General features: G+C 35.7%; 2 protein-coding genes across 3 annotated transcripts in view; both read left to right on the top strand.

Annotated features, from left to right (window-relative positions):
* The window catches only part of LOC106142635 (ankyrin repeat and fibronectin type-III domain-containing protein 1), a 31572-nt gene extending 24342 nt beyond the window's left edge, over positions 1-7230 (top strand). The window contains exons 9-15 of the mRNA XM_013344473.2: positions 347-542; positions 985-1117; positions 1698-1833; positions 2200-2405; positions 3139-3284; positions 3739-5317; positions 5566-7230. Coding sequence (XP_013199927.2) covers positions 347-542; positions 985-1117; positions 1698-1833; positions 2200-2405; positions 3139-3284; positions 3739-5317; positions 5566-5901 — 2732 coding nt within the window. The 3' untranslated portion in view covers positions 5902-7230. The remainder of the gene's footprint in view (positions 1-346; positions 543-984; positions 1118-1697; positions 1834-2199; positions 2406-3138; positions 3285-3738; positions 5318-5565) is intronic.
* Positions 7231-7693: 463 nt separating this feature from the next.
* On the top strand, positions 7694-22237 carry LOC106142631 (hydroxysteroid dehydrogenase-like protein 2). Of its 2 annotated transcripts, none has more exons than XM_060946833.1 (13): positions 7694-7747; positions 8945-9081; positions 9169-9332; positions 10662-10753; positions 11461-11582; positions 12033-12119; positions 14264-14382; positions 15245-15341; positions 15930-16024; positions 17391-17458; positions 20225-20330; positions 20621-20749; positions 20932-22237. In XM_060946833.1, the coding sequence occupies exons 2-13, from the start codon at positions 9059-9061 to the stop codon at positions 21042-21044; spliced, it is 1215 nt and encodes a 404-aa protein (XP_060802816.1). In that variant the 5' UTR covers positions 7694-7747; positions 8945-9058; the 3' UTR covers positions 21045-22237. The 2 variants fall into 2 exon arrangements, with proteins under 2 accessions (XP_060802816.1, XP_060802815.1); XM_060946832.1 differs by lacking the exon at positions 17391-17458 and adding an exon at positions 16563-16693 and having other exon boundaries at positions 7695-7747.
* Positions 22238-22468: the final 231 nt, after the last annotated feature.

Below are 22468 nucleotides of genomic sequence, written 5' to 3'. Positions count from 1 at the left end.
GGTCTTCTTTGTTCCCCAAGTTGGATAAAATCAAGCCAAGTTGCCTCGAGTCCGTTGGGGCTTCTTCGAAATAGTTCTCTGGAGTCAAAAGAACTTAAAATTGTACCAAGCATTAGTGAGTATTTATCATAAAAATGTCCGAAACGTTGTCATCTTCACCGCATGAGACTTTCTGCTCAAATTAGGCGTCCAAAGATTACTTAACTGGTTTGAATCTGCTTACATCTGTATGAATTCGTCGAGTACCTACCTTATCTACCCTCCAGGACGATGATTAACTATGCATCCATTTTCTACATAAAGTGCTTTCGGTAGTTCCAACAGAACTAATAAAATAAAATTCCAGGTTGGCGAGACGTATCAGCCCGCGTGGTGCGCGGCACGGGTGGCGGCGCGGCGGCCGCTCTGGAAGCCCTGTCAGCAGCCGCGGCCGGAGCCCGAGCGCGCCCCACCACCGCGCCGCCGCGCCCGTCTAGAAAAAAAACCACTACTATACGACAGCTGTTCACAGCGGCTAGCAAGTTCCAGAAGAATCTAAGAAGGTAGGTTCTAAATTTAAATTGTTTACAAGAGCCGTTTTGCACAGTCGCACTGAAACAAAACTGGGCGACCATCGACTAGCTAGTTCCAGGATAATTTTAGAAGGTAAGCTCTAAAGATCGAAGGCTCTTATAAGTTGAAAACCAGAAGGTCAAATCAAACTTCAAGTCTATCCATAGACGTCGTCAGAACTTAGAAAACATGTTTGCTAAAAAGATGACAATAATGTTAATGGCGCTAGTCTTTGAGTATGGGAAGTGAAAGTCAATAATGACCCTGTGTCTTTCTCAAATCATCTAAGCTAGATGGGTACTCGGAGCAGACCCTAAGCTCTTAAGTAACAGAAACAGAAAAAAAGAAAGTCATCTCTTCATTCGTCTGCTAGAGTACTTTTAAGTTTTAGAAAATTCTATTAAATTTCAACCATTCGTTTATCATCCACAGGGGCGTGTACCTAGCATGTATCCTATACCATGAAGACAAGGTCTTGGTGACGAGCGAGGAGTTCCTGCCTGTCATCGAAGTGGACGAGACCTACCCCACCTGTATATACACTGACTTCCATTGGCTAATGAAGGTGACTTTTTTTATCTTTATTATCCATGATCAAATAGACATTCTACATATGCTATTTTATTTAAGTTAAAAACGTCTGACGATTTTATCTCAGACACCGACAGCAAAGCTGCGATACAAGTTACCATAATTGTTCCACTATAATTTGTAATGTTCACTGTTACGGAGGTTATAGATGGGAGTCGCTTCGCGTTAACTCTGACTTATCCAATCCACGACAAACATATGGTCACAACTATATTCGTTACGGGGTAGGCAGAGCCATCAGTCTTGAAAAGACTGAAAGGCTACGTTAACTGTATGGCTACATGATTGATTGAAAATCAAATAACTACGCTAGCCCATCCTACAAAAAGAAAGTGAAGGTTCTCGGCACTTTAGAATAGGACTACTCCACATATTTAACAAAGATGTCGTAATAGGCGACTAAGGGAATGGTCAATAAACTATTTAAATGTCAAATCAATCATGCTCCGTATAGCTGAACGTATGTAGCTATGTATGTATGTCCCAACAAACTATACGAATTGTATCTATAAAATATATATTACTGTTTTAAACTATATGTAATATTTCTTCAGGTATCTTGCGCTTGGGACGACGTGAAGGCTCTTCGGTCGGATATGGAGAAACACACCTCTTCCTCAATACACTTTCGACTGAAACTGCTGACTGCGGCTGCGCAAATGCAATCCGCGTTGTGCATACAGGATCTTGGTAAGTCTGTTTACGATATAATCATTTTCTTCTCATTTGGTTTAAATGATTTTGTCCCTAGACGTTCGATCAGTGCGCCTATGTGCGTAATAGTTTCGCGATTCCCGTTAGAATTTCGGAAACTTTCAAAGAATTAACCAAATTTCAGATTTATACGATCACTTGTCTCTACTAGGCGTTGACTAAACGTTTATACGGGTTACATCTAAGTACACTTCTCAATCAGGTTTTACACGAAAAAACCTATCAAAAACGTTTAATAGACAACAAAAAAAATCTTTAGATGGTGTCATTTTTAATTGCCTATGCACCACATGATTTGTAAAATTCTAGTCTTGTCTTCAAATTGGGTTTATAATTTTTCAGGTCAATTATACCACAAGCCACTACGCGACTCCCACGGCACAGTGGTGCTATCTTGCGTAAACGGAGTGAAGTCAGCCAAGGCCGTGTCGGCTTTGAACTCCCGCTGGGCGCCCGTGTCAAGGTTAAGGAGAAGGGTACTTAGTGACGATAATACCATTGGGGAACTGCTTATGGCGTCCGTACATGAGCAGATTGCTTATCATCAGGTGAGCTGACTGCTATAAGCGATTACATACATACATAAAATCACGCCTCTTTCCCGGAGGGGTAAGCAGACACGATTTACAAGCGATTTCATATAATTAATCCCTAAATTTCAATTTCACGCTGAACGGAGTCTTCATTTTACAGACTCTGGCTACCCCGTTACGAAGTGATAATGATGGTACCATACAGCCACTTAACCATTTTGTATTTTGTGCACTTAAACGTAAATATTTTGGCAAATGATTCCCAGCAGGTTTAAGTCAAAATCGAGTCAAAACCGTCTTTGTGGCGATAATGATGATGACCTAGAGACAGAGTCCCTTTAAAAGAACATTTTAGGAGGTACCTAGGTAAATATCTACCTACCTTGAACTTCCCATTCAGAAAAAATTGCTCTCCGTTCAATATTTGCAAGAAAATAATATTTACGCGAGCAATATTATTTCTGTGCCGTGTGGTTCCCGGCACCAGTACAAAAAAGAATAGGACCACTCTTTCCTATGGATGTCATTAAAGGCGACTAAAGGATAGGCTTACAAACTTGGGATTCTTTTTTTAGGCGATGGGCTAGCAACCTATCACTATTTGAATCTCAATTCTATCATTAAGCCAAATAGCTGAGCGTGGCCTATCAGTCTTTTCAAGTCTGTTGGCTCTGTCTACCCCGCAAGGGATATAGACGTGACCATTTTTTGTGATGGTATATAAATTAAATAACTTTATCTTGCACAGGTTTCCCGAGTGCAACTGCCACGAGGCTTATATCTTGGTTACTTGAAGTTGCAATCCTCGGTGGAAGTGGTCCGGATAGTGGCCCCGGCGCGGACTCCAAACGTGCCTCCACACACCAGGGTCAGGGAAAATCCACACGTTTCCGCGTGAGTATTAACTGCCTTTGGTATTTTTTTTTTTTGTTATAAAGGTAGATTGTTTAAATGTTTGTTAGCTATATAGAGTTTGAAACTCAAGTCGAAAAAGTCTATGAAAAGTTCGTTGTGCCGTGTGGTTTTCCGGCACCAATACAAAAAAGAATAGGACCACTCCATCTCTTCCCCATGGATGTCGTAAAAGGCGACTAAGGGATAGGCTCACAAGCTTGGGATTTTTTTAGGCGATGGGCTAGCAACCTGTCACTTTTTGAATCTCAATTCTATCATTAAGCCAAATAGCTGAACGTGGCCATTCAGTTTTTTCAAGACAGTTGGCTCTGTCTGCCCCGCAAGGGATATAGACGTGACCATATGTAATGTAATGTAACATAATTTTTAGGTCCTCGGCGAAAAAACGAATTTTGTGTTTTTATGATTCTTACAAAATATCTTTTTCTTTCAGTGAAGAATGGGATTACTTAAAAAATCAGTCCGGTAGAGTATGCAACGAGGAAGCGCAACCTGTCAATAGTCTGGTTTCAATAAGGGGCCACCAAGAAAAGCCATCAGAATCTCAAGAAATGTTCCTAGACCATATCGCGTCCGCAGCGAGGCGGCTCTTCAAAGAAATGGAGATACCTATCGAAAGCGTCATCGCCCACCGAATCTATGACCTCGAGGTCATCGAACTTAACAGTGACGTCAGCTTCATCATGATATGCCCACCAGCAGAACAAGCTTGCTCAGTACCAGGCCAAAAAGAAATACTCCTACAAAAAGGAGACTTGCTCAGCTTACCTATACAAGCGTTCGAAATGATTCACCTTCAAACTTATCACACTAATATTCTTAACAAATACTCCAAACTTAGTTGCGTATTAGAATTAGATGTAGCTTTAGCCGCTCATTCTCACCGAGAAGCGTTTTCGTGTACAGAAATGCAGACAGCCAAAGAACGTTTGACAAAATTAGAAGATCTGCAAAATAATTTAAATACGATATGGAAAGCGGAAAGATGGTTGATGGACTTAATTGGTTTTGCGAGAGATAAAGATAAAGCTATATCTTGCTCTGGAATACTGCTCAAACACATATTCGATAAAACGCCAAGTCAAGTAAGTGGGGACTGTGTTGATAGTGAGACTGACTATAAAGAATCTAGTTTGAAAGTGGAGTTCCTACAGATACCTTCAAGAGATGGAAAAATTACTAAAAGCTCACCGGGACGTGGGTCATGGCCGGGCCCGGCTGGCAACGGGAATCATACTAGCTTGCACCCAGAATTTAGTAAATCCGAACAGCAACTAAGCTTAGCACCACGCCAAACATCTGTGTCTACACTAAATTTGAGCAGTTCCCAATATTTGAACGCTGAACTTCAATACTCTAGCAGAAAAGGAAGTGCTGACTCTCAGTATACTCAGTCAAGCGCTGTGAGCAACAATTTCTTAAGTAGCAACTCGCAATTCGACATAAAATCCACAAGTTCTCATACGAGTACGGCCAGCAGTAGACTACCTCCATCGCGAAGTGAAGATACCTTGGTTCTTCAGAATGAAAATGTAGAACCTAAACCACGACCTCACAGTATTAATACTAGCGTGTCTAATTCATCAAGCCCTTTATTAACAGTCAAGGGGTTTTACCCTGGAAGTATGATTAGCATGAGAACGAATAAAGGGAACGTGTCTGAATCCGCCCAGAGTCTTTCGAGTGACTCAGAAAGCCAGAGCTGTCCAATAACAACAGTTCCTTTAAAAATCCGTCCGCAAGGGAAACATTACAGGACTGCTTGCAACGTGATATCATCTAAAAGCATGACTAATGTTAAGGCATCAGACGTAGATTTCACTGATACAGGTCAAGAAATGTTTCCTAAAACAAGTGTGAAACGACAGCCGCTTTTGGAGACACAAGAGGACGCAGAATGTAATAGTAAGGTTCAGAAGACTAATGAAAGGAGTGATAGCGAGGAGCATGGTAATGCAACTGACGAACAGCGATCTCTTGATCAGCCTGGTCCTTCTTCTGGTATACTTCAGGTATGAATAAATTTGTTTAAAAAAATAAATGTCCTTTTAATCTTTGTGAAAGTAAAATTTGTTGCTTATACAAAATTTTTGGATTTAAATAATTCCTGGTGTATGAACTAGTTTTAGTAAGTCAGGTTGTCTCACAATAAAAGATTTATGTTTAAAGTTCAGGTTCATCTGATCGTTCATAAAACGAAATATTTGTTCTGTTCTTAATTAATATCTATTTTTACTAAGTATTGTATTTCTATCTTCAGGTATATGCTGCTTATGAAACCGGATTGGCAGTCGGTACATCCCTTAAAATACACGTGACACCGCGCACCTCGGCCCGCGAAGTTATCAATTTGGTTGTCAAACAACTCAATATGGCGGCCATATTGAAAGGCAGGCAAGGACCAGTTTACGGTCCTGAAAGGTTCAAGGATTTCTGCCTTGTCGCTATAATTGGAGCCCGAGAAAGATGTTTACGAGATGATTTTAGGCCTCTGCAGTTGCAAAACCCTTGGAGGAAAGGACGGCTATACGTCAGGCTCAAACACGAGGTGCTAGCAGCTTTGGAGCAGTCGGCAAAGCAACCAGCGTTCATTTAAAGACTTGAAAAAGTTGTGAAAATTATCGAATGTACAGATTCTAGCAAATATATAACAGTTTGAGTTAGAGAGAGAACTAGATACTACTATAATTAACACTTATTATTTTGGTGCCAATACTTACTTTGTTGTTGCTTTACTAGTTAAGTCGCAAGTTGTGAGTATTATAGCGTTAAATCAGATTTGGGTGCTTTCCACTTCGAATATAGCTAAATAAATAACGATCAGAGGAACTAAAATATCTTTCAATAATTATTAAAATTTCTAGTTTGGCACAACATTATAATGACTATCGTTGAAATAGCTTTGTCTGTCTAGTTGAATTTTAACTCTTGTTGTTCTCTGTAGTTTCTAACACTTCTAGATTATAAGTGCTGTTGTGGAAAATTTATTAATCAAACAAGATATGTATAATGATTTATTATATTTATTTCACGAAGTCTGACTGACTAGACTTTAAGTGCCTGTTTTATTTGAAAAACTGATAAGTAACGTCATATCTTCAAGGGAAACAGGGTTTACTGAAATGAATATCTTAAAATTAATGGAATACATAATTGTTTTATTATTTTTAAAAATTGTGAGGCATTGATGCTATTTTTAACTTATTCAGAAAACTATTTCAGAAAATATCATCTATAGTAATTGTATAATTATTATTCTTATATGTTTGGGAAAGTGTGAATAGTTTGTTATAGAATTACCTAACGTATTAACATGTAAATATTATAAAGGTAAGGTTGTATAAAAAACGTTGGTGACATTATAAATTGAACTTTATTTCCTACCTTCTTTTGGCAGGTATTTTACCTACATACTCGGTATTTATTGCAAAATTTAATGAATTGAAATAAATTTTTATAATATTTAACTCTCATAAAATTATAGTAATTTTTGAAGTTCCCTCCATATTGCTATTTTTTATAATTTAATCAACCGATCTCTATTGAAGTATTCTTCTATAAATATTAATTTATGAATAAAGCTAAGTATATTTTTTTAAGCTAATTGTGAACAACGTTTCGAATATTAAAAAATAATATTTGTAATACTCAGAGTAAATAATGTTTGTGATTAAAAAAAAATATTCACGAGTGTACATTTAGGTAATGGTGTACATAGTGACGAATGTAAATTAGAAATTGAATACATATATTATAATTAAACAAAAATTATTAGTAAACTATTCGAGCCATAAAAATACGCAATTGTAATGAAGCCTAACTAAATGTCTTATGATAATAATATACTTTATTTTAGAATATTATCAAATATTCACCCTATCCGGTGTTGTAAATTAGATTTTAGCTAGAGTGAGAGTATGGAGTGATGCACAAAATAAATGTATTTCAAATTTGTTCGTATTTTTTTACCAATAATAACATGTCTGGTAGCAAAAAACAACGTGTGTGCCAGTTTCTTTTCCCTTCTCTTCCCGTGTAGATTGTAAAAGTAAATCAAGTTGAACTTGGGATTCTCTTTGTAGGCGTTGGGCTAGAAACGTGTTGGTAACTATTTGAATCTGGATAAGCCATGCAGCTGAACGTCGTTAGGGAAAAGACGGGGAATGAGAGGTTCAGCATTGTCCGACATAAAAGCCATATTCGTGAATATAGAAAATAGAGTAGTTAACACAAATAAGACTAAGCGAGATCTTCCAACAAATGAAATTCCATTTAAATTCTTTGTACTGCTTATACTGTAATGAAAGAGAACCAAAAGAAAAAGTCAACTGTCAATGTCGTCACAGTCACAAGTCACAGTTGACAAATGAAATGACAACAACATAATTTGACATTGACGTCAATAAATGGCCTCAATTACCAATCCAAACTCGATCAGTCGTAGGGATGTGACATTGCTGATAAAAAATCGATTTTTATCTAATCGATTTATTTTTTAAGTATGAAAAATCGATTAATGAATAATCGATTTTTCTTAAGAAAATAATCGATTTTATTATATTGATAGATTTTTTCCTAATTATTCAATTATTGTCAAAATAAACGCCATACACATTATATCAATAGATTTATTCATAAAAAATAAACAACAGAAACAGTAAGTTAGATATTCTTATATAATCAACACAAATTAAAGTTTTTATCAATCAAGTTTAATAAAAGGAACTTTCAGCAACGAATAATGAATAACATATCAACCGAATGTCGGTAAAATACTGTTCATCGACTAACTCCATCTAGAGAATGATTGATTAAATACATACATACATACATATGGTCACGTCCATATCCCATGCGGGGTAGACAGAGCCAACAGTCTTGAAGACTAAATGGCCACGTTCAGCTATTTGGCTTAATGATAGGATTGAGATTCAAATAGTGACAGGTCGCTAGCCCATCGCCTAAAAGAAGAATCCCAAGTTTATAAGTCTATCCCTTAGTCGCCTTTTACGACATCCATGGGAAAGAGATGGAGTGGTCCTATTCTTTTTTGTATTGGTGCCGGAAACCATTCGGCACTATTTGATACATACATATGATCACGTCTTTATCTCTTACGGGGTAGACAGAGCCAACAGTCCCAAAGACTGATAGGCCACGTTCAGCTGTTTGGCTTAATGATAATATTGAGATTCAAATAGTGACGGGTTCCTAGCCCATCGCCTAAAAGAAGAATCCCAAGTTTATAAGCCTATCTCTTAGTCGCCTTTTACGACATCCATGGGAACGAGATGGAGTGGTCCTATTCTTTTTTTTATTGGTGCCGGAAACCACACTATTTGATTGATTAAATGAATCATCTAAACTGTTTTAAAAGCACAGAAAGAATGCACAGATGACATTAATGTAATATTATGGAGCTATGATAATATTATTTGGCAGTTCGCGTTCCGAACTCCAAGCCAGAAGACAAAAACGTAATGTCGGAGTGCATTTATTGCATGATTATAAAAATCGATTTTTAATCGATTATTAATTTTAAAAAAATCGCGTATAAAAATCGATTTTTATTTTAAAAAAATCGATTTTAATCGATTTTTTCCAAAATCGATTTTTTTTTCACATTCCTAATCAGTCGTTTTACATTGGTTTTTACAATCAAACATTACCTGTAAATATATAAATTAGCGTTTTATAAAAATTTATTTATTAAGCGTCTAGTTCACTTGTGCACATATTCCTCCGGCAACAGAATGAGTTTAGTGGCAAATACTGGGTGAGATTTTGCGTAAAATAAGTTCACTACTTTCTGTTCTACTTTGCGTTAAAAATGCTAATTCAATTTGAATATCTGTGTTTTAAGGAAATTGGCGGGTCGCACGCTATTTATCACGGGTGCATCCAGAGGTATTGGAAAGGCTATTGCATTGAAAGCGGCTAAAGATGGAGCGAATGTTGTTATTGCGGCTAAGACTGCTGAACCCCATCCAAAACTTCCAGGAACAATTTACTCAGCTGCTGAAGAAAGTGAGTCTTTTTCAAGTACTTAGAACATCTGTTCCATTACTCGAAGTTAAAAGGATTCAATTTTCAGTCAGAATAAGGTATTATAAGGGCTATGAAATTATATCTGGAACTTTGGACTTTGAACTTGAACCTTGTACAATTGTTATCTTTGATATTAGAACATATTTTATAATTTTTCAATATTTTTAAGCAAGCAGTTTATTAATAAATTTGTTTTTAAATTAAGATTGTTTGTGATTTTAAATATTCAAATTTATTCAAGTTTTAGTTACTTATATATGACATGGACATTGAAAAAATAACATTATCATTATATAGTCATTAGAAAATAACAAAACATGTACTAGGTATCAACATACAATGTCAGATCAATTTGAAGGTGCTTTATAACCCTATAACTAAGGTCATTGTTTCATTTAGATAATGACTCCATAATGTATATTGCTGCATGCATGCCCTCTTAGTATTCACCTTCATATCAAATAAATTGCACCAATTTTCAACTGAATTATAAAATAGAAGAAGTTTTCAACTCATCTGTTTGTTTAGTTTTTATGTTGGTTACACAATTACTTAATCACCTAACTTTGAAACCTTAAGACTCACTCTTAAGTGATGGAATACTAAAGACTAGAACATGTATCTAAAAACCATTTATGTCACATCTGGCCTATTAGAAGAAATTTCTTTAGAAATAAATAATGCAAATGCAGAAAGGCTTACATAGTAAAAAAAATGAGATTTAAATAAAAACCCGTTCCCGCGGGAATTTCGGATAATCCTTTCATAGTTCATCTCTAGACCACATAAAGAAGCTACACACCAAATTTCAAGTCTAGATCCAGCAGTTTGGGCAGATTGTTGATATGTCAGTCAATCATTACCTTTCTTCTTATATTCTGTGAATGTTTTATTACTGTGTCTTAACTGATTTTATACTTTCGCATTCTATTATATTCAATAATTTTTTAATACTATAGGTGATTAATGTTCATTACCTGTACCTAACCTGTAACTGTGTCTTGATTAGATAAACGTACATACATACATACATATAGTCACGTCTATATCCCTTACGGGGTAGACAGAGCCAATAGTCCCGAAAAGACTGAATGGCCACGTTCAGCTGCTAGGCTTAATGATGGAATTGAGATCTAAATAGTGACAGGTTGCTAGCCCATCGCCTAGTAAAAGGATCGCAATTTTATAAGCCTATCCCTTGGTCGCCTTTTACGACATCCATGGGAAAGAGATGGAGTGGTCCTATTCTTTTTTGTATTGGTGCCGGGAACCACACGGCACTAGATAAACTTTTATTCTTTATTTTAGTTGAGGCTTTGGGAGGGAAAGCTCTGCCATGCATTGTGGATGTACGAGAGGAGAAACAAGTCCAAAAGGCTATTGATGAAGCCATCAAAAAGGTAACAAATTTAGAACTATTGGTGCCAAGAACAACATGGCACGTTTACTATTATACATATTATTTCCCCTGATAATGTAGTATAAGTACTGATTAAAAACTTGAATCAATCCATAAAATTGGACTTTAAACTTGTTGCAAAGTCCATCTCTGTATGGTTGCGATATGCGAGTAAATTTCGGGCTCCGTAAAGTAGAATAACAAACAGGAGTAGATAAAAATTGGACTGCGAACTTTATGGCCAGATAAAATCAAAATCGAAGTAATATCATGTTCGATTTAGATACATGATTTGAGATATGTTCCAGTAACATACATATAGTCACTTTTAGTCACGTCTAAATCCCTTGCGGGGTAGACAGGGCCAACAGTCTTGAAAAGACTAAAAATACACGTTCAGCTGTATGGCTTTATGATGAAATTAAGAATTAAGTAGTGCCAGGTTGCTAACCCATCGCCTATAAGAGGAATCCTAAGTTTTAAGCCTATCCCTTCGTCGCCTTTAACGACATCCACAGGAAATATATGGCCTGGTTCTATTCTAAATTGCCGGTAACCACATGGCAATTTATAGTTATTATACTAAAACTTTAAGGTTAAGGAAGTATGCAGAGATTGTGGCAAGTGGAAAGAGGTAGTCTCTGCCTACCACTCCGGGAAAGAGGCGTGATTTTATGTATGTATGTATGTACTAAAACTTAATTCCAGTTCAACGGTATCGACATCCTGGTGAACAACGCATCGGCCATTTCCCTCACCGGTACAGCCAACACGGACATGAAAAGATATGACTTGATGCATAACATCAACACGAGAGGCACTTTCTTGGCGTGAGTGTAAAAATCATTATAGTTTGCTAAGACAAGACAAGGAGAGATATAGGAAAAAAAAGTAGGACCTTAAGGTCTATTAATAGCAAAAAGAAATTGACAGGGAAATGGGAGGAATAAAAAAACGCTTAACATAAACAATTTAAGATAACATAAATAATTTAAGAGGGAAAATAATATAGGAGACAGCATAATAATGTTCTTTTTTAATTTTATATATATAATTATGTACATCAAGGAAAATAAGAATAAAACTTAAAATAAAGAATAATTCAGTACAAGTCTTATGGGGTATACTTAGAGAGTATTTCCCAAAATTCCCGCGTTTATCCAACGCGTTCGTCCATCCGCGTTAATCAATGGGATTTTTCAATTTACGCAGACGGAGCGGAGAGCTAGTTCTAGTTTATATGCAGTGAGGTTTTAATATTTTTATTGTACTTCTTTCAGGTCCAAACTTTGTCTTCCAGTACTCAAGAACAGCAACCATGCTCACATTCTCAACCTGTCTCCACCACTCAACATGAACCCTTATTGGTAACGTATAAAGTCTATTTTCGTAAAAAAATATTACATAATAAGCGTGCTGCTTTCTCGGTGTTTTATAATAAATAAAAGTATGAATAAATTAATTAATGACTTTCGGTGATTCCGCTAATGTCATATGGTTTAAAGGGACACAAAGGTTGGCTGGAAGAGATCCCACTTAGGGATAAGCCCGCTTTTATACTGTACTGTTTTTATTTGTAATGTACTCCTTTAGTGAACAATAAAGCATTTACTTACTTACAAAGTCACGAAATTGTTGGTTGGATGATTATACCATCTGAATGGAAAAGGACAAAAGGTCAAAAAACACAGACAAAAACAACAGATATTGTTTGTTAAAGAGAAGTTAACAATAATAAAGTGTAATGAGTGTGAGTGAAAGAGCGTCAGGGGTCGAATCGGTAAGGTGTCCGCTTTAAAAAGCGTGGTGCGCAGAAAGACATAGGTTCAAATCCAACCTCGGCCATCTACCAATGACTTTAAAAAGTTATGCCTACATTAATTTGAATACTAACCGATACTCTTACGGTAAGGGATAACCATCGTGAGGAAACCTGCACATTCAGGAAACTGGATGTGTAAACATGATCGATCAAATACGGGTTAGATTTACCTGCAAAGGTTGCGGAGGTCAGATGGTAGTCGCTTCGTGTAAAAACCTACATACATACATATGGTCACGTCTATATCCCTTGCGGGGTAGACATAGCCAACAGTCTTGAAAAGACCGAATGGCCACGTTCAGCTATTTGGCTTAATGATAGATTTGGCTTCTTTTTAGGCGATGGGCTAGCAACCTCTTACGACATCCACGGGAAAGAGATGGAGTGGTCCTATTCTTTTTTGTATTGGTGCCGGAAACCACACGGCACTGTAAAAGTCTAACTCTCCCAATCCAGGGTCCATGGTCAAAGGCATCCCCGGGCTCCTCTCCAGAGTGGTGAGGATGCGACCGGGACAAAAGCCAGGAGAAATAAGTGTTTCCAGTATAACATTCACCTCAAATACAATGACGTTAATACGAGGGTGTGTTAAATAAAGGTCAACAATCTTGTTACACATGTTCATTATATTTACTTACATGTAAAACAATAATATAGTTTTATGCAAAGTAGCTTAATATTTAAATTTAGCTGTTCAAACACAGATGTTCCTTTTCAATAACCTACCTCGTATATGAGTTTTTTCTACTAAGTCGCAAGGTCAAAATCGCGTTCAATAATATACATACAAATAATATTATACTTGTGTTTCTTTGTCTATCTCTCAAGTATATATAGGGCGAAATCTAGTAAAAAAATATGGCGTTTTAATAATATGTTTGTACTCGATAGAATATAATAGGTATAAGGTAAGCCAATAATGGGGATTTATTACTTAGAGGTTAATCTTTTAAAACAAAACTGATATCTTTATTGCTTTACTGATACACAGTACCTACTGCATTTAGTTAACGTAAAAATTGTTGATGTTATAATCGATCTATATTGTATTATTTATTATATTAGCTCTGTCTACCCCGCAAGGGATATAGACGTGACTATATGAATGAATTATTTTTTATTATTAACCATGCATCATTAATTATAATATCCATATAAAATAAATTCTAAATTAATAATAATAAAAATTAACTCAATTCTATCATTAAGCCAAACGGCTGAATGTGGCCTATCAGAATTTTCAAGACTGTTGACTCTGTCTACCTCGCAAGGGATATACACGTGATTATATGTATATATGTATGTAATAGATTCAACCCATTGCCTATTTAAAAATAGAATCTACTCCATTCAATTCACAATTTTTCCCACAGAAATATATCTTAAATGCCGTGTGGTTCCCGGCACCAATACAAAAAAGAATAGGACCACTCCATCTCTTTCCCATAGATGTCGTAAAAGGCGACTAAGAGATAGGCTTATTAAATTGCGATCCATTTTTTAGGCGATGGGCTAGCAACCTGTCACTATTTGGATCTCAATTCCTTCATTAAGCCGAGCAGCTGAACGTGGCCATTCAGTCTTTTCGAGACTATTGGCTCTGTCTACCCCGTAAGGGATATGGACGTGACTATATGTATGTATGTATGAAATTTATCTTAACATATTGCATTTCTATTTGGTTTACAGGTTTTCTATACACGTGGCGTACACCATGGCCAAATACGGAATGTCGATGTGTGTGTTGGGCATGAGCGAAGAATTCAAGCCGTACAATATTGGAGTCAATGCGTTGTGGCCTAGGACCGGTATGTGAGAAAATCATATTTCATCATTCACAGTTTTCATACAAACGAAATTTCGCTATCACAACATTGAAATTTCCTAAAAGAAAAGCCATATCCGTAGGGAAAAGATATATAAAGCGAAAAATCATTAATATGAGAACTTGAAACTTACACTGGACTTTTGACTACTTCTTTTTTAATACTACTTTAATACTTTGTTGGCCAAGGACCGGTATATTTTTCTCATAGTGGAATGTAATGTCCAGAAGTATAGGATTACGTTATCTCATTCCTATAAATGTCGTAAAAGGCGAATAAGTGTGAGGCTTCTATTTAAATAGCAAAAGTAAAAGTATATTTATATTCCCACATTTATTGTGTGTTGAAAAATCAGGTAGAATTTTAACCCCCTATTTTTTCTTATTATTTGGAACGAGAATTAGATACTGAATGCCCACTTTTAATACGCAACGCGATATATCAAACACCCTGTATTTTTAAAATGACGTAAAATCGTGAGCTTTCTTGACTCCTTGCAAAATTTACATTATATAGACTAAAACTAGTTAAAAGACTCGTTAGCGTACCACGTTGTTCTATCTATTCTAATATTATACAGCTGAAGAGTTTGTTTGTTTGCGCTAATCTCAGGAACTGCTGGTTCGAATTGAAAAATTATTTTTGCGTTGAATAGACCATTTTTCGAGGAAGGCTTCAGGCTATATAACATCACGCTGCACTGCAACTATTAGGAGCGAAATAAATCAGGGAAAATAATTCATCCTTGAGGGCTTCAATGATGCCCAAAATAACTATTCCACGCGGACGAAGTCGCGGGCACAGCTAGTTTATTTATTTATATAATTCTCATAAAATGTTTCAGCCATCGCGACGGCGGCCATAGAGATGTTGACAGGCGACACGTCTACAAGTCGCAAGGTCGACATCGTTTCTGACGCCGCTTACGCAATGTTGTGCAAGTAAGAGTACTCTCTCTCTAGAATAGAATAGAATAGATTTATTTTCAAAATTGGATACAAGGTATCACTTATTGACGTCACATAACTTAAATCTAATTATAACTACTACCGCTTCCAAAGCGCATGTGTAGAAGAAGCGGCGGAACAAACTACACTGCAGCATTTTCATAGGACGTCAATTTACAAATATAGATCTCTTAAATCTAAATCGTGGACGAATGCACATTGTCTACACCAAAAAACATGTATGAATGCAGAACCGATCTGTGTCCCTCTCTCTTTCTGTCTCCCTTTTTCCTATTTTTGTTTTGTTTTTCTCTGATCGCGATCTGGATGAATAATGAAATAAGTCCGCCTATTTACGTACATTTACTTAATTTGTTGAAGTGATTATTCTTGTATCTTTCATAACCGAAGGTACTTTAAAGAAAAACTCATACAAGTATTTTAAAGAAAAAGCAAAAAAAAATTATTTTACGCGAACGTTGCCGCTTGTAAATAATTTTTGTATGAAACTAATCAATATTATTTATTAATGTCTACGCTGATGGCCACCTATGAAACTTACGCTCCAACTTTTATTTTCAGAGACCCAAAAACATACACTGGCAACTTTGCAATAGACGAAGATGTTGTGCGAGAAGCTGGGGTTAAGGACCTTACATCTTACGCCTGTGATCCCAGTAAGTACTCATTGATTTATGTTAACTTTTAAAAAATCTCAGGTTTTACATTATTGAAAGTAACATCCCTCTAGTCTAATAGCAGATAAAAATGTCAAATTCCCAAAATAATTTCTTAATCTTTCCTGGCAGTATGATCTTAGCCTCTAGCCTTGTATGTGGCAAAAAAACACTTGCCAACAAGAAACGAATATTAAACCTCATACAACAAATAAATGATAAATCTCTTAAAACCAAGATGACGGAACTATCTCGATAAATATTTTTCTTAATATTTTCTTACTACCCCGCACCAAATTCTATCTTCATGGAATGTTCCTGTGGTTGTCTGGAAGATATTGAATTATGCGATAAGACCTTTAGTAAAACCCCTAAGCATAAGTTATTTTGTTATTATCTATTCACGCCTATGACTTGAAATTGGTCTTAACCGAAACGGCTGGTGAAACTAGTGACAGGCCTTTGGCCAGCAATGATTACGAAAATCTTATAGGCTTAACGAAAAAAAATTCTATAGTATAAAACCTAATGTATCCAGAGAACATCAATAACCTATTAATCGACGGATTCCTCGACGACCCCGCGTCCAAAGAGATCCACCGCAAGTCTGTATCGACGACATCCGTACGGCGGTACCACACGTCCGCCGTCTACCATAAAGAGGAGAAGGTTCGTGCCGTCACGTTGGCAGCTATGTCGAACGTGATTTGAATTTGAATTCGCCAGTCGTTGATTTGCTAGTGTCATTTTTTTTTTTCTTTGTAGTGTTTTCTTTTCGGCCTGTTGTTTAGTTAATATATTTTTGTAGTCAGTTGGTAATAGATGTATTTAGATAAAACGGTACTTACATATTCTCGTAAATCCACTCGTATTTATTTTATATTATTGACAGCATTTGTCATAAAAAAGTAGATTTGCTTAATTAATGTTTGACTAGAAGGAAATATATAAAACATTGAGTTAGTCTGTTGTAACTTTGAAGGCTGAATAAAATTGATTAAACAAATAACAGCAGGGAAAACTTATGAAAGTGTACAAATACACTGACAAATCAAACGACAATCTTTCTCAGCTTTCAGCCTTTCACCCCTAATACGGAATAAGTGGTCATAGTTTAAGGACAAATGATATTGACAAATGATATTACTTATTGATAAAGTTTCACTTCAGTCGCACTAAGGTTTAATTCAATGACCAATTGAAAATGATTTCCATTAAGAAATAAATAACTGAGTCCTACTATATGGTACATTTTATGGCAACTATACTAATCACCCAAGTATTGAAATAAACCTTGGTTGATTATTTGCTATAATAATTATACATAAAGGGAAAATTATTGAAATGGAAAACATTTTGTCCACAGGTAATATAGCTAATCTATTACCCGACTTCTTTTTGGAGGTGCCGGGTGAACAAAAAGAAGCCAAAAAGGTGTGATAACACAAATTCTATGACCACTGATTCTTGATTCCATATTTGTTTATAATTTTCACGCTTACATTTTAATTAATTAATCGTTTGACATGCGATTTTGGGTACTCTTTAGATATAGGTTTGTAACTGATTTCAAACCTTCGCGTTGCATGATACTATATAAATAATACGGGTATTAAGGCGCTACATTCAGATGACATGTACCTCGATGCGGGCGAGAGGCTCACCCCGCGCGGGGCTCACCCCCGACCAGCTTGCCCCGCTAGATCGCCGCACCGTAGCCGCTGGCGCGTGACCTCACGTAACCCGAATAAAGTTTGCGAATGCAATGGAGTCCGCATCAGAATATTTATTGTTTTTGATACAATAAAATTATTTTACAAAAAACATACATATATTAAATTACATTATAAGCAATGATATAGTTGCGGATGTATGCAAACATTTTGTATGAAATGAATAAGTTTGTAATGGTTTTAAAAAAACTACTCGTAATTACTTATTCGTTTTCGTAATCTATATCATAATAATATATTTTATGGCTTCGGAACCCTAAAAATATATGGTTTTCTATCTTGGGTTGTCGTTGATGTCGGCGTCGGAATAATGCCATGACTATCTAAGTCCATAATATCAACTGTCGACTCCACACCATCCGCACTTCTCTGTCCGGACATTGTCAACGACGATATCGGAGACAATTTATTTTTCCTAAAAATTAATAACAATCAAATAATGAGATAATGATTGTGATCGTGCCAAATGAAGAAAGCGAAGAAAAGTAAACCCTGCGACGTCTTGCAGCTGAGGAGGTACCCTGAATAATACAGTTACCTAGGAGTAAGTACCTATAGAAAAAGACAGAACAATCATCCAGTAAAAAGTACTGTTTCCGTAGGCAAAGACCAGGGCAACAACTAGTGACAGTATAACCGACGGCGGCGGAGCTGTTGTTTGTTGTTGTTTTATCTATCTATCTACCTACTGCCGCCCCGCCACAAGCCGGTATCAAATGAAATATTTTTCACCTTCAGTGTTTGCGGAGAAAATCTCAGTAGGCATCTATATGTCTATCTATTAGTAAGTGTAATTAGTACCCACCATCTTAATTGTCCCATATGGGAAGCTCTTTCAAGGTTTTTTTTTAACATGCTAACATTTAACATGCTATCATGACGTAAAATTATACACCTATTTACACTAAACGAAACAAATAAACTGTATTAAAAACTAACCTAAACTATCTATAATATATTTCAGAAAGTACCAAAAAAAAAAAAGTATCAAAATCCACGATCCTAAATACCTACGTAATATCACCCCGGCCGGCGGAAAAGCGACGCGTAAGATTCAGAGATCAACGACACAATTCATAAAGCTGAGCTGACAATTATGTACAGAAATAAATTCAAACAAAATGAATGTGGGAAATTAAATGCTTCGCAGAATATTTTTCAACGACGCTCGGAGCGACTGGCACAGGTCCTGCGTCCGAGAATGTGATCCGCGGAGTGAAGGCACGCTTACAAAGGACAGCGCTTTATCCCACCCGGTCGTGTAGGAATGAGACAGAGATAAAGTGTCAACACTCTACTGTACAGTACTATTGTCGCAACAATTTTAATTCCTGTTTTCATCTATTTAGTTTAATGACGTCTAAACAAAACATCCAATCGAAATTTCATCTTCCAGAAGTTATTTTTTTTTAATGATCTTCAATTTGGTACAAAATTCAAATTTTAAATCCTTATAGTTTGAGATAAATAATCGAAATCTAGACTTGTGTTCCTGAATTTTTTTGATCGAGGATTTTTGTACCAATCGTGTTTTCATCTTCCACAAATATAATTGAATATATTTACTTTCATATCCTAAAATATTGAAACGATGCAAGTTATATTTTATGAGAAAAAACCAAGTGAAAATGACCCAAAATCTATGATGTATCGCCTTAAACGCGCACGTAACGTACCTTTATTTTATCTCGGACGTTTCGAATCATGTTACAATGATTCATGAAATTTTAGGATAATGTATGTTTGTAAATAAGAACCGCTAGTTTATAAATTTTCTAGGAAGTTTATATACTTGCAGTTTTTGTTACTTTCCGGTGACATACCTATATAAAATCAGTCTTTTCAAAATTGTTGGTCCTGTCTACCCCTTACTGCCTTTCTTCTGTTGCGGTCGGATAAAAATTGCAAATTGTTTATTTATTTAACTTAGTCCTACACTTAGTCAAAGATGGGGTTTGTTTATGAGTTGGGTTTTAGTTCTGAAATACACGTGCCGTATTCTTCCCGTACTTTTAATATGGACCACTCGATCTCTGTCCCAGAAAAAAGTTAGCACGATGTTGAATGCATTATGCCATAAGTTGCAAATGCTGCATTATATCGACTCAAAATAAGTACCTATATTTTTAGAGTAACTGTCACACATTATTTAGATATTAGATATAATTTTATGTTGTGAATAAAACCAGGATATAGTTATTTTATTTGTATTGTATGCATAACAGTAACTTAATTGCATGCCTTTTGCCTCTAGAGTAAAGTAGATTTAAATTTCAGTTTGGTATATGTAAAAATTACAGTTTTCATACAAACGAAATTTCGCTATCACAACATTGAAATTTCCTAAAAGGAAAGCCATATCCGTAGGGAAAAGATATATTAAAGCGAAAAAGCATTTATATGAAAACTTGAAACTTACACTTGAATTTTGTTCACTCCTTTTAACATTAACTACGTATGATTACAGCCTTCAGACGCTGGTCAGATTCCTAATCTGTTCGCTGCTATCAGTAAGAGTCTCTCAGCAGACTTGGTGAAGAACACTCAAGCCATATACCAGTTCAATGTTAAAGGTAAGGTCTCAGAAGTGACGTATTGACGACTTTGATATTAATTTATTATATAGATATAGATATAGATTAATTTTATCAGCAACTTCACCCGCGTGCATTTAACACCATCTAAAAATAGCGACCAATTTAACGCCATCTACAAAAAATCGATGAAATTATCACCTAGTAAATAAAGCAACAAATTAAACGCCATCTACGAAAAGCGACGAATTTAGACCGCAATACTTAAGCCTCTAAAATATACCACTGTTCATATCTTGCTTTTTAATAATTGAAATACATTTTTTAAGGCAAAGAAGAGGGCGTGTGGCATATTGACTTGAAGAATGGCGACGGCTCGTGCGGCCAGGGCGAGCCCAAGTCGCCCCCGGACGCGACTCTCACCATGGACAGCAATCACTTCGCCGATTTGTTCGCTGGTAAGACATCTTGTCGTTGAATAAGAAGAAATTATTGTCGATGGTCCAATCGTTAGGTGCTCGAGTTAAAAAAGCGTGTCGCACTTGTTAGTGTACACAGGATAGGATATACATTTTCGCTTCATCCACATTCTTCGTGCAAGCACGTCGCTTTCGGATCTTAAAATTAAAATATTTTACAGGCAAGTTGAAACCGACGACAGCCTTTATGATGGGCAAGCTCAAGATAGCCGGCGACATTCAGAAAGCGATGAAACTCGAGAAGATGATGAAAGCCCTGAAGAATAAGGCGTAATTGCAACACATCAAACCAATGTATTCAGTGCAATAATGCTACCAACGTATTATGTGTTATCCACCTTAAACGACATCCAATGTCGATAGTAATTTACCTTAAGATGGATCCAGACATTTTCTTTTACTCGTACCGTACCTCCGTGCCGTCACAAAGCTGGACCCAGATTTAAAAAACTTAAAATGTCACAACCAAGTCAAGTCAATCAGGTAATCCTACCGTCACGTATAAATTTTTTAGTTAAATGTATGTTTAAACAACTCCGAGTGTTGATTTTCGGCCTTATGCAATTTAGTCTTGATTGTGTATAAGGCATTTTAAAATATTGAAATTTTATGGTGTTTTTTTTTACATAATTATGTACTACTTATTCGTACCTTGTGCGAATACAAATTATTTGTGCAGTAATTGATTTACTAACTGAAACTTTTGTATTCTCTTGTCTTCTAGGGGTTGACAAATCGTGAGTTTTGAAAAAAGTGTTGTGTGTGTGATTTATCATAAATACTTGTTGACAGATTAACATAATGCTCAATAAAATTAAATAATGTGAAAGTACAATCAACAGTTGTTTACATTCATTTTATTGACATAATCCCATTACGAATCAACGCGTTTAACATTTTAAAAAAATATGTTTTCTCGCTAACTTGCATAAGTCAATATTGTCTGGACCAATTAAAAGGTATGAATGGTAGGAATAATGTTGTAATCAGTTGAAAGTATTTAAATCGAAATGGTTGTATATTTTTTGAAATATTTATCGTGTTATGACTGATGTTAATTGTATTTTGTTTGAGATTAAATTAAAATCAATTGTTTTCTTATTTTTTTTCAAAATTAGCTAATTCATTGCCTTTTTTGTGAACCTTACACTGTTTTTTTTTAATTTAAATTGAATGCTTTTTTTTAAACTAAAATGAAATGTACTGTCAATAGTTAACAAACTCCTAGTATTATAAAATGTCTTCAAAGAATTTTTAAAAGATTTGTTGGAAACAAAGCTGTAAAACCGAATTTTTAACCATTTTATGTGAAGCAACTTAATCAATACAACAGAAATATGTCTTTGATTTTTGTAAACTGTGCCTTATTGTACAACATCTCTATGCTGCTAATTTTTTAATTATTTTATTTTTAGTCTAGTAGTTCTAAATGGTGTATTGTTTGTAAATAAATATTTTGTATTTTTACGCTTCAGTTTTATTAAATTACAGATTTAATCCCTTAAGTCAAGCCTATATTTTCAGATGATATCAAAAGTTAATATCACGCCATCTTTCTACATATGCTAGATTTTTCTTAATCTCAACTAATTTTTCTTTGTTTGTTGTATCTTCACATGTTATCTTCTAAAACAATCTCTTTGAAATTTTGCGTAGATATATTATTATGAGTCTGGAGAAGGACATAGAAGGGTAGGG

Source organism: Amyelois transitella, chromosome 12, assembly GCF_032362555.1.
Source record: "Amyelois transitella isolate CPQ chromosome 12, ilAmyTran1.1, whole genome shotgun sequence".
Lineage (NCBI taxonomy): Eukaryota > Metazoa > Arthropoda > Insecta > Lepidoptera > Pyralidae > Amyelois > Amyelois transitella.
The sequence above is the reverse complement of the archived record's forward strand: the minus strand, read 5'-3'. Positions and strand labels throughout refer to the sequence as shown.